At 45.2% G+C, this 15,318-nt stretch overlaps 1 protein-coding gene across 2 annotated transcripts; it reads right to left on the bottom strand.

Moving 5' to 3' along the window:
* Positions 1 to 715: 715 nt before the first annotated feature.
* On the bottom strand, positions 716 to 13,417 carry NUCKS1 (nuclear casein kinase and cyclin dependent kinase substrate 1). 2 transcript variants are annotated; one of them, XM_027695118.1, is made up of 8 exons: positions 13,284 to 13,417; positions 5,833 to 5,882; positions 4,684 to 4,789; positions 3,483 to 3,538; positions 3,001 to 3,153; positions 2,648 to 2,800; positions 2,036 to 2,185; positions 716 to 1,375 (listed from the first exon to the last, which is right to left on the bottom strand). In XM_027695118.1, exons 1-8 carry the CDS (start codon positions 13,298 to 13,300, stop codon positions 1,176 to 1,178), a joined length of 885 nt encoding a protein of 294 aa, XP_027550919.1. In that variant the 5' UTR covers positions 13,301 to 13,417; the 3' UTR covers positions 716 to 1,175. The 2 variants fall into 2 exon arrangements, with proteins under 2 accessions (XP_027550919.1, XP_027550920.1); XM_027695119.1 differs by having other exon boundaries at positions 2,036 to 2,182; positions 13,284 to 13,416.
* Positions 13,418 to 15,318: the final 1,901 nt, after the last annotated feature.

Below are 15,318 nucleotides of genomic sequence, written 5' to 3'. Positions count from 1 at the left end.
CTGCCTGCTGTCCCATGCTGAGGGATGGAAGGACAGGGGGATGCTCCCTGCCTGCTGTCCCACGCTGCGGCTGGAGAGGCTGAGGGATCACTGGAACTTTTCTGAGGACAGATGGAGGGAGAGAAGAGAAACACTAAAGCCTGACTCATGGGATCCGAGACTGACCAGAGCACTGCAGAATCCTTTGCTTCACATTTACACACGGACATCCCTCGCCCCAAAACCTAAAGAATTTAAGTTTTTTTTACGCTATCCGTTAATTTATTTTTTTTTCTCCTTGGAAAAAAAACCTCTAAAGACGTTTTCCACAATACCAAATGGTTTTAAAAGTTGTTTGCAATTTCTCTTCCTTGTTCTGCCCATCTACAGCCAACCCTGAAGAAATCAAGGGGAGTTAATGGATGTGGGAAGCTTGTAAGTTGTATATCTGGGTTTGTAGAGAATGGGCTGCAATTTGCCTACAGCAGAACAGTTTTTTATCCAGCAAAGACAAAAAAAAAAAAAAATCTCCCATCCTAATTGGAGGGTCTTTTCCAAATCAAAGACACTGGACCATCTCTGGGTCTCTTGATTGCTTTCCATGAAAAACGTGCCTGAATCCAAGAAACACAGGTTTCCTCCCTGTGTCTCCTTTTCCTCCACTGGAATTATATCAACTACATTTTTTCTGAGAGTGAACTTGTCTCAACAAAAGTCTGTTAAAGCATAGGTTCTCTTTTTTTTTTCTCTCCATATATTCAAATACAGAATAATAGTTTTAAACAACTCTTACCAGCACTGGGAAAAAAATCTATTCTACTTAAGGATTTGTTAAGTATGGTTTCCACATATCAGTCCTCAAACCTTATTGCTTCACAACTGCAATATCCCTTGAAAAAAAAAATATATTTAATGGTCTGTTAATTTGTCTCAAATGGCTTTCAGATTTGGTGGGGGAGGGAGAACGGAATGGCCAACAGAGAACATTGACTTCAAAATATTACTGTATAAGGGTTTCCTCTTATTAAAAAAGGATACACTGTATTAAACAGCTGAAAGTAAAGACAGCATTCAAAGCCCATGAGTCAAGCCACAGCCAAAACCGTGTTCTACCCCTAAGTATGTTTTTCTTTTCCTTTTTTCTTTTTTTTTTTCTCTTTTTTTTTTTAACCAAAGATTTCCTCAACTGCCATTTTTTAATCTTCACCAGAGGGTGCTTCGTCTTCAGATCCCTCATCCCCTGACTTCTCTGGTGGAGGGCTGGCTGATTTTTTCTTTTCTGGGGGGCTTTCAGGCTCTTCATCCTCTTCTTTGGGGGATGGGGTCTTTTCTTTCGTTGCCTTGGAGGCTGTGGGACGACCTCCCTTCCCTTTGCCTTTCACTGGACTGGGGGTCACTGAAACAAGAGAAAGCTTGTAAAACTTATCAGCAGCAAAGGCAAAAATACCCCAAAAAAGTCACATGATGTTACACAAACAGGATTTACAAGCCCCTTCAGCAGCAGCTTTCGTTTTGCTTTGACCCCACAGATTGTTTTTTTGCACCCCCTGTTAGCAAAGGTGAAGTGAAAATTAGCTAATGAGGTTTTAAAGTTATTTCCTTGCAAGTCCTGACTAATTACTGGACATCATGAATGAACACAGCTCTTGTCAAACCAGAACATACATCACTATTCAACTTCAAACTTCCTGTAGAAATGCAGCCATTTCTCCTTCGGTTCAGATTTCCCCACCTTCCTGCAGCCTGAAAACACCACAAAGTCCCAAACAAAGCCACAAATTGTATTATTTGGCTACGAGACAGAAAAAGTCAGAATGCAGCACCTCAACAGGGAAGGTTTTGAATTCTATGTAGTTTTTATCAACAAGATATAGATTAATTCAATCCCTAGAGTAAGAATTAAAGCCACCTTATTATTTCATGTTTAAATCATGGCATTTTAGCCCTTCAACATTTATGTGGATCTCTACTGACCCCAAGATTTCTACCAAGTCCTTTTAATAGCAGAAAAAGAAAACACCAAAGGCAAACTGAGCAGCTTTCTTTGCAGACTCACCTGTAGCCTTTAGCCTGGGCTTGGGCATTTTCTTTTCTTTCCTCTCTGGCTTAGATTTCTTGGAGACCTTCTTATTCTTCTTTTTTGAACTGCCATAATCACTGTCATCATCATCTTCCATGAGGAAGTCTTCATCACTTCCTGAATCTGCTGGAAGCATAAAGAAATTTAAGTTTTTTTGGGGCAAAGAGGAAAGGGAGCAGAAGATGAGAGATCTGCCAGTGAGACAGGACACAGACTGAGACCCTCTGAGCTTCCACTGTCTGCTGGGGGAAAACATTTGACTTGGTTTTTACGTCATCTGAGAGGAGCATCAACACCTTAAAACCAGAGGGACAGCAAGAAATAGTGAGAGCTTTACAATAACCCTTCAGGGCTGCTTACAAAAATGTACATCTGCAACCTTTGAGCATAAATTCTAGGTGTGAATTGTGTAAGCTTGGTCTGTTGGACAGTAAAAAGTAAATTACTAAGAAGGACAATTGATGCCTTCAGTGTCACAGTCAAAAAGCAAACTGTTCCTTTTGCTGCGTGGCCAGACCCATAAACTCACATCTGCTACTAAACCCAGTTCATCATTGATGTGAACTTTTTACAATCCCATTTACTCACTCTCCTGGAACTGGGCCTCATCATCCTCTTGCTCTTCCTCCTCACTCCCCACATCATCCATGAGCATCTCCCGCTGTTTCGAAGCTGCTTTGGACGCTGCCTGTCGCTGCTGACGGACATTTTTGTGATCCTCCTTCTCATCCTCGCTGTCCTCTGCAGCAAAAGTCACCAGGTTATGATGGAAACACAACACAGACCCCCTGTCTTGAGGCAGCAAGTCATTCACAAGAGAGTAAATCAAGATAACTGAGCCCTGAGGACAACACAGTCACATTCAACATAATAAACACCTTCCTGCGGTCACCCAACTACCAGTAACCTCTTTTTTTTTTTAATTTTTCTTTTTTTTTTACCTGCAGGCCTTTTCCTGGATTTGGAGGCTGCTCTCTTGTTCTTGTCTGGTTTAGCCTTTTTTCCTTTTTTGCTTTTTTGAGAGCTCTCATAGTCACTGTCAGCTTTGCCATCGTCTGCTCCTATATCATCATCTTCACTGCCAAAATCTTCATCTGCAAGGAAAAGGTACCAAGATGAAGTTTCTTGAATCATTCTGAGATATGGATGAAAACTACAGGGAAGAGATTAACAAGTCCATCCACCTGTGAAGACAAACTTTATAGTACCATCACATTACACCAAAAAAAACCCCCAACCACATTATCCCAAATCAGGGTGGGAAGTAAAAGCAGGAGAGGCAGAATCCAACTTAAGGGAAGTGGATTGGAGAAGTGCTGCTCTTCTAGTCAGAACTATGTCAAATCCTCCTCCTGCAACTCTCACAAACTGGTTTTGAAGAGACACTGCTTGTTCTGAAGATGTATCAGTACCATGTAGTTACCTGCTGAGTGTGAATCATCTTTCTTAGTCTTCACATCTTTGTCTTCTGAATCCTCACTGAAAACAAGAGAAAGATAAAGTTTGCCTGCTGTTCTAACTTTGGTTTCAGTCACTGTTGTGTGGAAAATAATGATTTTTGAAGAGCAAACTGATGTCTAGGCTGGGAACATGCACTTTTCCAGGATATTACCATGTTATACTTCAGGATTATTCTGGTGTATGTGCAGTTATCACAGTTAGAAAGGTAATGTTCAAACCCAATCACATAATAAACTTATATGGTGTCAAGTGAACCAACCAGGCAATAATCAGGGTGAGGTGAAAAAGCTTCACTCTGAAAGCTACCAAGATGGCTTCCATTTTATTTAGAATTTTGATGGTTTATATGCTGAGTCTATAAAGGGAATAAAGGTTGATTCTGAATAGATTTATAGTCATTGTTTAGATCCCACTCTATGCATGTTGCTGGACAGCTCTGAACTGGCACAAGTTTGGTCCAAATGATCTGATCTCTGATGGAGAATAAAAGACACTTTGGGGTTACAGGACAAGAAGCAGCTGGCAGAACCTCCACCCCTGAAGCTGATGTCTGCCATGAAAACAGAGAAATGATTTAACAGGTCTTATGGCAATTATTTGGGGGCCACAGTTGGTGTGAAGATACCCTGCTGAGGGGAAGTTTGCTGTAGAGTGAAGGTGTCTCTGAGCACTGAGTCCTTCCACACTGCTGGAGCAACTTGGTTATCAGGACAGGTTTATGAATTAAACAAAATGAGGAAAAAAAGAACCACAAAAACTAACAAATGGCCCCTGCACCATCCCACTTCACCTGTAAGGCCACTGCAAACGTGGAAAACGAACTGCACTTCCCCACCAACTCACCTGGAGCATCATCCCAAGCTGCCAACTTTTGTAACTCGGATCATATTCCTCCCCATTCCAACTGTCTGGCTCTGGAAAGCTATTTTAGTGATGGAGCACTAGTGACAAGTGCTTCACACATGATTTCTCTGTCTACTCAGATAAGGAAGAACCAGCTCACTGTCTAAGCTGGTTATGCAAGTTCTGAGCCCGAGAGCTCCCAATCTCACCCCGCAGACTCGAATTCCACCTACAATCACTCTCCTCTGGCAGGATCCCGCTCCCCACACGCAGGACAAGGTTTGGAGACACGTTCCCAAGAGATGAAGTGCTTCTTTTACCTGTCCTCCTGAGAATTCTTCCCAGATCGCCTCTTATTTTTGGCCTCTCGGGGAGACGAGCGGATTTTCTTGGATGGGGGACCTGAATCTCTTCCATAATCTTCATCTGGACGGGACAGTACAAAAGGGGTTTGAATCAAACTCCTACTTGCCAGCAAACTGCCTTCCTCAGCTCTAACTTAAACTGATCATTTCATGCACAACAAAAAGAAGGCCCTTCGGAAAAAAAAATACAAAAAAAATAAAAACAAAACCAAACAAACAAGATCACAAAGCTTCAAACGAGGTTTTATAGAAGCAAAGTCCCGTCTTAAACTCGTGATTTACCTTTTTCTGGTGCCAACAAGCACAATAAAAATGCTGTGTACAGTCAGGTCTGACACAGGGGTGTTAAGAAACATAAAAACCTCACAAGAGAACACAGGATCTCATTTTACATCTAGTCAGTTATTATGTAAACTTATTAAAAATTAACTTCCATACATATTTCACCCTGCTTTTAACAGCAAACACTATTTACTGTCCTATGATGGGGGAAAGTATGGCATTATATAGGAGTTTACAGCACAACTTATTACAACTCTTAGACAATACCTTATTAACAGAGCTGCAATTAAGAACTAAGCATATTTGTTTCATATTAATTATCAGTGTAACCTAATAAACAAACAGCAGTACTGTGCCTGTCTTCTAAGAACTCAAAACATATTCCATATGGCTCCCAGAAAATTTTCTTCAATTCACACAGAACATAAAGATTGTATTTTTTAGATGCTATTCCTCAAAATGCCTGATATTATGGGCTCAACCAGAGTCCACTAAAATAAATGGAAAACATATTTTCCTGCAGAAAAAAAGTGGCATTAGGGAGATTCAGGACATAACATAGACCAAGGAAGGAAGTTGCTGCCAAGAGCCTCAAGGCACTACAACAATACAAGCATTAAATAATAAGATTTCTATCACCATTGTTTGTTTAATACAAAACATATGAAAATCATTACATTTTCAAATACTTATTAACAGTTTGGGCTGTGAAGAGCAGGAACTCCTCAGAATTGGAGTTAAAGACAAACAATTAATACACAAGGCAATAATGAACTGCTCTACCCCAGAATATGATACTGTTAAGGAAAAAAAGTCATTTACCAGCATCATCTGATTCCTGAAACTGGGAGTAATCGACCACCTTCCTGTTCCTGGTAAAAAGCAGGGGGAAAAAATCAATTAGGAATTCATAATTACAGAGATACAAAAGTTTTCTTTAAGAAACAAGGAAGTGCCACATCCTTGCTTCCAGTGCTGGATTTGTAGCCCAAAAATATCCCCAGGAAACTCTCATAATCAGCCACCTACACCTCTGAAGTCAGAAGTGAACACACAGTATATTCCAGCATTTTCCTAAAGAGGTATTATAATAGTCTAGATTATAATCTCAGAGTCTGAAAAAGCTTTTTTGGTAAGTACACAAATATTACCATTAATAAACATTTCTCAACTGCTCTGTTTTGTACTTCTGCTTCTCACAGCTCGATACACCCCACAGAAATTCTCCTGGAATGTTTCTTTTCCCATATGATCCCCGTTTCTAAAGCATTTTTGAAGGTTTCACTGGGGCTTCTGGGAGTTTTCTCCATGAGTTCCACGAGGAAGATGCCAGAGCTGTGACACTGCTCAGCTCTATCACTGGGCACAACAAGGAACCCAGACACACATTTCACCAAATTGTGTTTTTTTAGTGAATCAACCTGTATTTCTTTACTTCATCACCACCTCCTCTGCTCTTTAGCCAAAGTGAGAGAGGCACTGAGGGATCATGAACAGAGCAAATGCAACGGCCAGTTCTACACAAAATTAGTTACCTACACATGCAGTTATTACTGACACTGAAGTCTCACTGGTAAAGGAAATTAGATCTGCTTCTCTAACTTACTGAAAGCTCAAAAATTAAATGAAGTGTAAGGAATTGGTGGCTATTTTATCAGCACCTTGTCAATTGAGGTCCAACTGCTTTATTGACAAGACATAACTGCCCTGTAATGCAGCTACCAGAGGGAACCAAGACAGACAGATAAATTAATTATATTTGAGATAACTGATAATGTCTCAGCCAAACTCAGACTCCAAACCCTTCCTGTAACCACTCACATGGAATGGGAGGAGGAGGCACAGCTGGAAAAGGCCCCAGAGGTTTAAAAACCCCTCCCTCCACAGTCACTTTTTACAATCCTTTTGGCCCGAAGCCAACGAGAAATTTGATTTTCCAGGAATCTTCACTGAGCTCACTTGTACAGCTCGAAAAGCCAGGAAAACACTGATGAAGTGCCCTACCCAGCACCTCAGGCCTGAGGAGCACTGCAAGGGAAGGTAAGACCAGTTCCATCCACACATGGATCCACCCTTCCTCTCTCCTGCTCTGCAGGGCACAACTGGACAACTTCCCAACCAGCTCCCACACCTTGGCATTAACATCAGGCACTGCTGATAAAACTGTTTAGCTGAAAGACACCCAAAATCATCACTGTTCTGGCTGCTGATCCCTTCCCAATCAATCTGAAGTTGCCCTCCTGTACAGGTACCTCTAACTCATGGCTTACAGCACCAGCCTTCCAAAGGGGAAAGAGCAAAATTCCATTTCAAGCCCACACCGAGACTCTTAAAACAATTATAGAGCAAAAAACAAAACCAATCCCTTAAAAAACAAAACAAAACAAACCCAAACCAAAAAAAAAAATCAAATAGGCAAATAAAAGGAAGGCAGGAGCAGTGGTTGGGATTTCTCCAGGCTGAATCCCATCCAAGCCTCAGAGCACGTGTGAGTGGAACAAAGTACAAGAGCACCGTGGTGCAGAGCACTGCTCACTCACTCCCAGCCTGAGCACGGGAAAATACCAATTTAGGAACACAATGATTGGCAAGGCTTGTTATGGCTCATCATCCAGGGATTTACATTCCTATTCCAACAGGTATATTGCTTCCTGACCCACCTCACGTGGGAAAACACTGATTTTTATCCTGGAGAGCAGTTACACCAAACCAAACGTCTTATTTAGTAAGTACCAAATATCACAGGGGTTTTTTTTCCCCTCCAAAAGCATAAATGGAAAAAAAAAAGGCAAAATTTCCACATGTTCTGTTCCAGCAGCTTTGTAAAACAACAGTTTTGGACACCTCTAATCTAACAAACAAGATGGAAATTGTAATACTGCCACCTTGGAAGTTGGTCATGCACATTTCCATCTTGGTTCCTTCAGTCAGACACACATTAAATCAGGTACTGAAAATGCACCAGTGCCAGCTAAAACATTAACAAAAACATTGTCCCCATGGAAAACATCCTTTCTCCAAGCACTGCCCCTTGTGTGAAGTAAATCCTGCTCAGCTTTCCCTACCTGGTGAACAGCTGTGGTATTTGTATTAAAAAACCATAAATCACTATTTCAGAAGCAAACAGAAGAAAAGGCTGTTTCCTTGTGCCATCTCATTTTGCAGGGCAAGGAGAGGGTGGAGTAAAGAAGGAATATCTGCACTGATAAAAATCTGCTGGTTCCCAACAGAACAGGAGAAGCTCAGAGACACCAACCAACCTGCTCCTGTCCCTGCCCTTCTCCTCCCTTTATCCTCCATCATTCAGCTCATTTGGATCAACTGATGGTTTTATTTAGAACTGTCAACAGCACTGATAATTAATTATGAGTTTGCAACGTTTCTTACACCGAGGAGATAAAAACACACTGTGTAAGTTCACTGCAAGAGCCAGAAAAAGAGATTGCTGGTGCTGTCAATGAAGAGGCTCTTTGCCACGAGCAAAATCTGGAAGATGTGAAGGCAAGCAACCAGACATAAAAATAAACTCTTTGTTAAATCCAGTTAGACTGAGCATAAAAAGACAGGCTAGTGGACAGCTGCGATGGGTATTGTTCAATCTGGCCTAAAATATGCACTGAAATTTAAAGATAACTTCCCTGCTAATTCAGCTTAACATTTAAAGTGTGTGTGTGTGTAGGAACTGGGGGACAAAAGGTACAGAAAGAGGTCTAATAGCATAAGTTTTAATAACACTCAGTCCAGTATTTTTGGAATAAACAGCAACTCATCTAGCAAGTCATCAACACGTTGGGATGGAAGCACTTAGCAAAGTAATAAGTAATTTAAATACAACTCAGAAGTGCACAGTAATTCTCGCAACCTCTACTTGATGGTGACCAAACAGCTCTTCTGAAATTATGAAAAGTAATGTCAACGTGTAAAAGGATCACTAAATGCCTCTAAAACTGAGCAGGGATTGTATAGGAGTATTTTATTTTCAGCTAGTGAGGTCCCTAAAGCCTCAGTCTTTGTAAGCCAACACATCAGAACAGACACTACAATCAGGCAGAAATATTCTGGGTTTTTTTAAAGGGAATGCTTAGATCCCCAGGTATTTCTGCAGGCATTAAAATCCACAGATAAAGTCCAAGTTTAAAAAAAAAACAAACACAACACATACTCCTGAAAAGCAGTGCTAAAAGGAGCCTTCAAAAATCCAGTCACTGCTTTGAGTCTCGTCCTGCACTGAAGAGGAACATTCAGGTCAAATGACAACCAGCAGAAGCAACAACCTACCCTCTAATGCAACACAGCAAGGGAAGGGAATGAGATTAAATGGTTACTGAGATTCTGTACATCATTTATCCACAGCATTTAACCAACATAACCATCAAACCAAGCATTTGTGGACAAAGCTACAGCCCCTCCCTCACCCTCAGGGCTCAGTGGGGCTTCACCTTCTGGTTCTCATTCTCAAAGGTGTCTGTCCCCTTTGAGGCCAACATTGTCAATAAATATTGCCATGAAAAGCACCTTTTGGTGCCTTTTTTTATACACAGAAAATGAAAATACCTGCGAGAAACACTTCTGGCTGTCATTTTTAAAGCTGCACAAAGCAGGATTTGGGCCTTTCATGACCATGGACTTCCAATCCCCAACAGAAGCTGGCACGTGGTGCCAGTTATGGATCCAAAACATGGCACTGTGGGGTTAGTCTGTGTAAAAATGGGCACAGCCATGCCCAGACAGGACTCACCCATGAGAGAGATGCCCAGTTACAGAGGGCAGTGTTTGGGGCTGGGCCTGGTGTAAGTTCCCATGTCTGTAAGACCAGGCACTGCTCATGGTATCCACAGAATTTTTAGGGATGCACACGACTTGAAACTCCATCAAATAGTTAAATTATTTATGCAATAACAGTTCAAGCAGCCTTGTGCCTGTTCTCTAGTGGAATCTAACCATAACTGAGAAACTTTTAACACAGAAGTGTTTTGGTGCAGAGCAGGGGAGGGAGAACCAAATCTTAACCCCCACCCCACACCCCCCACCCAAATCACTTCTGCAGCCTGTGCTGTTCCCTGGATTTTGATCTTTTTTGTACCTCTACCTTCCCTCTGTTTCTCTTTAGACTGAGAGAGAGCAAGGGTCAGCTTTTCATTCATTTGCCAAGTGCCCACACCTATCTCTGGAGCACCACACAGCATCACTCAGGTTTTATGAACTGCCAATCCCCAAGGAACTGTTGCTTTCCTGCTTCCTGTGGAAGTTTGTCCAGAATCAAAACATTTATGCTTTAAATTGCCCCAAGTACGACACTGGCAACAAGTTATATTTAATAGATAACTATATTTCTTCCTGCTGGTAAAATTTTACCCTTCTACTGCAGCGCCAACAGGAGACTGGGATTCAAATACAGGAAAATTAAAGGATGTAAAGCCTTGAAACACTGAGATCAATTCATAACTGGCTTTAATCTTAAAATGAAGCACCAAAAAACCCCTGGGATTTCCATTCCTGCCCACAGCATCTCAGTTTGCAATGACTCCAGGAAAGGACCAGCAAGTGGAAGTGACCAGTGAGGAAAAGCAGAAGCAAACTCCATTAAAAGTCAAAATTCTGACTTAAAACACATTCATTGATTGGTGACGTATATAAAAAAAGTGGTTCAAAGTATTTAATTTATTATATCCCTATAATATTTTATATTATGGGATATAATGTCACCACCAGCCCCAGCTGCTCTTTGCAGTTCTCAGGTGAGGGACCCACAAGATGCAGAGGTTCAGTAATTTCATGTTCCTTTACTTTTTACTTCTTGTCTTTTTATAACAATAGTGCAAATACCATCATTATCCATCCAGGTGAAATTTAATTGTGTAGAAAGTGCTTGGCACAGGAAGCCTGTAAATACCAGCACTTTATTACTACTCCTTAACAATATTAAGGAACTGACTTCAACAACCAGACTCAGTTTTAAGGCAGCATTCCATGACAAGTGCAGTAAAAACTGGGGATATATGGTGGATTTTATTAACTTCACTGTTTTAGGTGCATATATTCACTAGAAACCAGCAGACATCATAAATTAGTTCAAAGAACACTGATCAGAGGAAAACTTTTCCAACACTAAATCTTACTCTGGTGAAGAGCCTTTCACCAGGCTGCCATATCACCAACCACAAGCTGAGATAGCCAGAAAAAAACCCATTTCAGAATTAATTTATTAATGGATTTATATCTATTAGCAGAGTTCTCTAGTTAATATTTAGTAGAGCAATAAATATAATGTAGCAGCCCCTGAGTATTTACCTTTTTCCCCCTGGAAGGGTTGTTAAGTACAGGTAGACAGAGGACTGTTACATCCCTCCTGACACGTGCCAACAGGTTTTGTGCTCCCAACAACCTGCTGGACTTTGGTGCTTTATTTCCCTGTAGACCTGGGCCTGTCAGCTGAGGGTGAGACAAGTCAAACCTTTCACAACACTGCAGGACTGGACAGGGGAGGTTTATTTTATAGGAATTTTTTATTATTTTTTAGGAATTTTTGCAAAGTTATTTTTACACCAGCAAGCTCAGAAGCTCTGCTTTTAGAGACACAGACCTGTTAGCAAGACTCCAGTGCTGGCAAGAAAACCACCAGCATTTGAAGTGTTCCCCCAAGCAGCAGAGTCACAAAACCACTGATTTGGGCACACGGGCACTGCCACTCAGGGTCAGACCACTGGTCCCATCCAGCACAACATCCTGCCCTGCAAAAGGCCAAAACCTGATGTTTCAGAGCAGGGTACACACAGTGCCATTAATGCACCTTTTGGATCCCAGACAACTCCCCAAGGGAGCTTTATTTGCCCTTCCCTCTCCATGCAGGAAGACACTGTTGGTCAAAAAAATGAGCTATGAAATAATTGTACCACCAATCACTTCCCTACTTAGCAAAGTACCACTGGTTTCCATCTATTTTTAAAATTCTCACGTGTTAGAGATGTCACTTAAACATCAAGTATATAGTCTATAAATGTATATACATATCATAGCCACAATTAATTATTATTTAGAATATCCAAAATATCCACACATCCCAGACCAGGCTTACTGGGAATGAAAACACAACCAGTTACCAAAGTACCCTGAGAACAAAAAAATTTCAGAGCATCAGGAGAGCACCTCGAGAAACCTCTTTCCTTTTCTATAAAAACAACTTAAATCGCAAATTCACTCTCTAAAATCACAAGTTCATTCTCTTTGCAGAGAAGAGTAAAAAGGAAGACACTCCTCCCCTCTGGTAAACTTTCAGCGACAAGGCAAGTTCACAGAATCACAGAATTTATACAGAATGTCCCAAGCTGAAAGGGACCCACAAGGATCATCCAGTCCAACCCCTGACCCTGCAGAGACACCCCAAAATCCCCCCCTGTCCCTGAGAGCGTTGTCCAAACCCTCCTGGAGCTCTGGCAGCCTTGGGACCGTGCCCACTGCCCTGGGGAGCCTGGTCAGCGCCCGACCACCCTCGGGGGGAAGAACCTTTTCCTGAGATCCACTTAAACCCTCCTGGACGCAGCTCCAGCCGCTCCACGGGCACCAATCCCCCCGTGCTGCAGATCCTCAAACCCACCATCAGCTCAGCCCACCCCCAGCAGCTCCTCCAGGCCCAGCACCGCTCAACCACAGACACAACCACCACACCTACCTCTGCGAACACACAGCTCGCAAACAGCACCGCTAAAAAAGCTTTTCTCTCCTCCCTTCTCTGGGATAGGTGCTGGGGGGGGACACACCAGCAGGAAAACGACCCCGGAGCGCTGCTGGCGGGCGGGCGGGAGGAGCAGGGCGTGTGTCCTCCTCCTCCTCCTCCTCCTGCCGGCGGCTCCTCCCCTCAGCGTGGTTCCCCAGCACAGCCCCCGTGGCCCGGACCCCCCTCGGGGTGGCCCCGCGCCCCCTCCCCGGGCGGCGGGGCAGGGGCAGCGGCCGCGGATGGCGGGCGAGCGCCGCCCGCCCCGCGCCAAGTGGGTCACGGCGACAATTCCCTCCTTCCTCCCCCCCGTTACAAAATGTGGGACAAGCGCACGCAGGGCCCGAACACCCCCCACACACACACACACACCCACCCGCCCCCAGCCCCGCATGAGGCGCACGGTGCGGAACGTCGTGTTTATTGCGGTAAATACGCGCGGTTACCGGGGGGGAAACAAGGGGAAATAGAGGAGAAAATGGGCACGGCCCTCCCTGAAGCGCGGCCTGCGCGGGGCCGCGGCCGGGGCGAGCGGCGCGGGAGCGGCGGCTCCGCGACTCACCTGACGGGCCGGGACATCTTCCCGGCGGGTTCGTGCCGCCCCCGGGGGTGGGCGCGGAGGGAACGGGGGACGCTGAGGCCGCCGAGGCCGCCGGGGCCGCCCGGAGCGAGCGGGAGCGCTGGGCCCAGCGCCTCAGGCCGCGCTGCCGGAGCCGCCGCTGCCGCCGCTGCTGCTCCCCCCTCTAGGCGCCGCCGCCGCCCCCGCTGCCGCTTCCCGCTGCCGCTCCCTGCCGGCGCTCCCGGCTGCCGGTGTCGCTGCCCCGCTCCCGGCCCGCGGTCCCGGTGTCCGCCCCGGTCCCGCTCCCGCCGCTCCCCCCCGCAAAATGGTCGCGCTCGCCCCGCCGAGAGGATGCGAGCGAGGGGAGGGCGGCCCCGCCCCCCGCGCCGGGCCCCGCCCCCGCCGCACGCCGATTGGCCGCGCCGGCCGCCGGCCCTGCCGCCATTGGCCCGTTCGAACCATCACGGCCGCGCAGGGCCCCGCCCACTGCCCCCGCGGGGAGGGCGGCGCGCGCGGCCCCGCACGCGGCGGAGCCGCGGCGGCAGATTCGCCACGGGGCCCCCGCGGCCCCGTCCCGCGCACCCCGCACATCCCGCACGTCCCGCACCGCCCCGCGGGTCCCGACACCGCCCGGGCACCGCCGGCTTTTTTTTCCTTTTTCTCCGTCGATTTTTTCGGGGCGCGGCGGGGGCCTCGGGGCCCGTCCCGCAGATTCGCCGCGCGGGCCCGGCGCGGTTTTGGAGGGAAAAACGCGGCCCCGGGAGCGGGTTCAGCGCCGTTAATTTTTATTAGGAAAAAACGCAGGAAATCACTCTCAGCCGTCGATTTTGTCGTCGGCACTGATGTCACCACCACCACTTTCCCTGTGCTAGTCAGCAGTTAAGGACATGCACAATTTATGCAAAGTCCACTGAAGATATCTGGGTTTTTTTACGCTTCGAATTCCCTAGAAACGCCAAAATTACTCATTTTGTTTAGGAAAGGAGCTGCTTTAACCATGGAAAAATTAAATGTATTCCACAGTCATTAAAATGGCAGCTTCTACAATAACAACTCACTTTTGCTTTGCACTTGGATCTTTAGAGACTCATCCTTCCATTTTATTTAAAAAAACACTTAAAAACGTATTTTAATATGTTGGGTTCCCTGAAAATACTGGTTTGACAATACAAATATGCTTTACAGCAGTAATTAGAATGAAAGGATAATTTGAGTTCATTTAATGCCCTGCTTGAGCTTCATTTGTCTCCTTTGGAATTATTGCCATTTTTCTGCCCAATCCAGCTGTGCCCTGTCCTTTGTGCCACTCAATACTCATGAAAATCGAGCTGATCAGGGGAAAAAAGAGGTACTTGGAGCAACTGCCTGCACATCCAGCCCCAAAATACACTGAATTAACAAGCCCTGAGGGGGAAGGTGCAGTAACCACATCAAGGAATTCTTCGCTCCCTGCTCCGAGCTGGATACGTTGGATTAAAAGCCACTCTGGCTGACTCACAGATGCACAAGTTTTGCATGTTTATAGCTCAATAAAACTCCGGTAATTGGGGGTGTTTGGGTGGAAAGGCTCGGGTTTGTTTGGCTGTGTTGTGTCCATCCCTTTGTCGTGCCTATCGCGACTTAGGCAGCCAGGTTAGGGCAGGCTGATCCCACTGATCCCAGCCCCGGGCGATTCCAGCCCCGCAGCCCCTTTTGTCATGGAATTCTTCCCAGACTTCAGAGGATCCACCCTGGGAATACACAGCAGGCGTCATCCCCGTGAGAGCCCTGCCAGGAACAAACACCCCCCGAGGGGGGGACAGTGACAGCCAGCCCTGGCACCAGGGAATTCCACTGGAATTCCCTTGGATTTACCGCATTATTCCCTCCTGCTCCTTCACCTGGGGTCAAACAGCACCTCCTGTGCTCCGGGGTGACCCCCAAACCGGGGTAGATCACGTCACTGGATTAAATTTGTAATAATCTACACACTTTTACCACACTTGGGTTCAGCCCTGGGTTCAGGGGGATTCAATTTTACTACGAGAAAACACAGAAA

The sequence above is a fragment of the Neopelma chrysocephalum genome, unplaced genomic scaffold (assembly GCF_003984885.1).
Source record: "Neopelma chrysocephalum unplaced genomic scaffold, ASM398488v2 Primary Assembly neopelma1_100, whole genome shotgun sequence".
NCBI classification, from domain to species: domain Eukaryota; kingdom Metazoa; phylum Chordata; class Aves; order Passeriformes; family Pipridae; genus Neopelma; species Neopelma chrysocephalum.
This window is presented reverse-complemented; position numbering and strand designations above follow the sequence as displayed.

Bases quoted from the DNA above. Each gene is read 5' to 3' on its own strand.
- NUCKS1 (XM_027695118.1), bottom strand. The intron at 2,801-3,000 runs GTAAAAAAAAAA...CTTTTGCTGCAG, and splicing joins ATCCAGGAAAAGGCCTGCAG to AGGACAGCGAGGATGAGAAG. The intron at 1,376-2,035 runs GTGAGTCTGCAA...CTCTTGTTTCAG, and splicing joins GCCCAGGCTAAAGGCTACAG to TGACCCCCAGTCCAGTGAAA.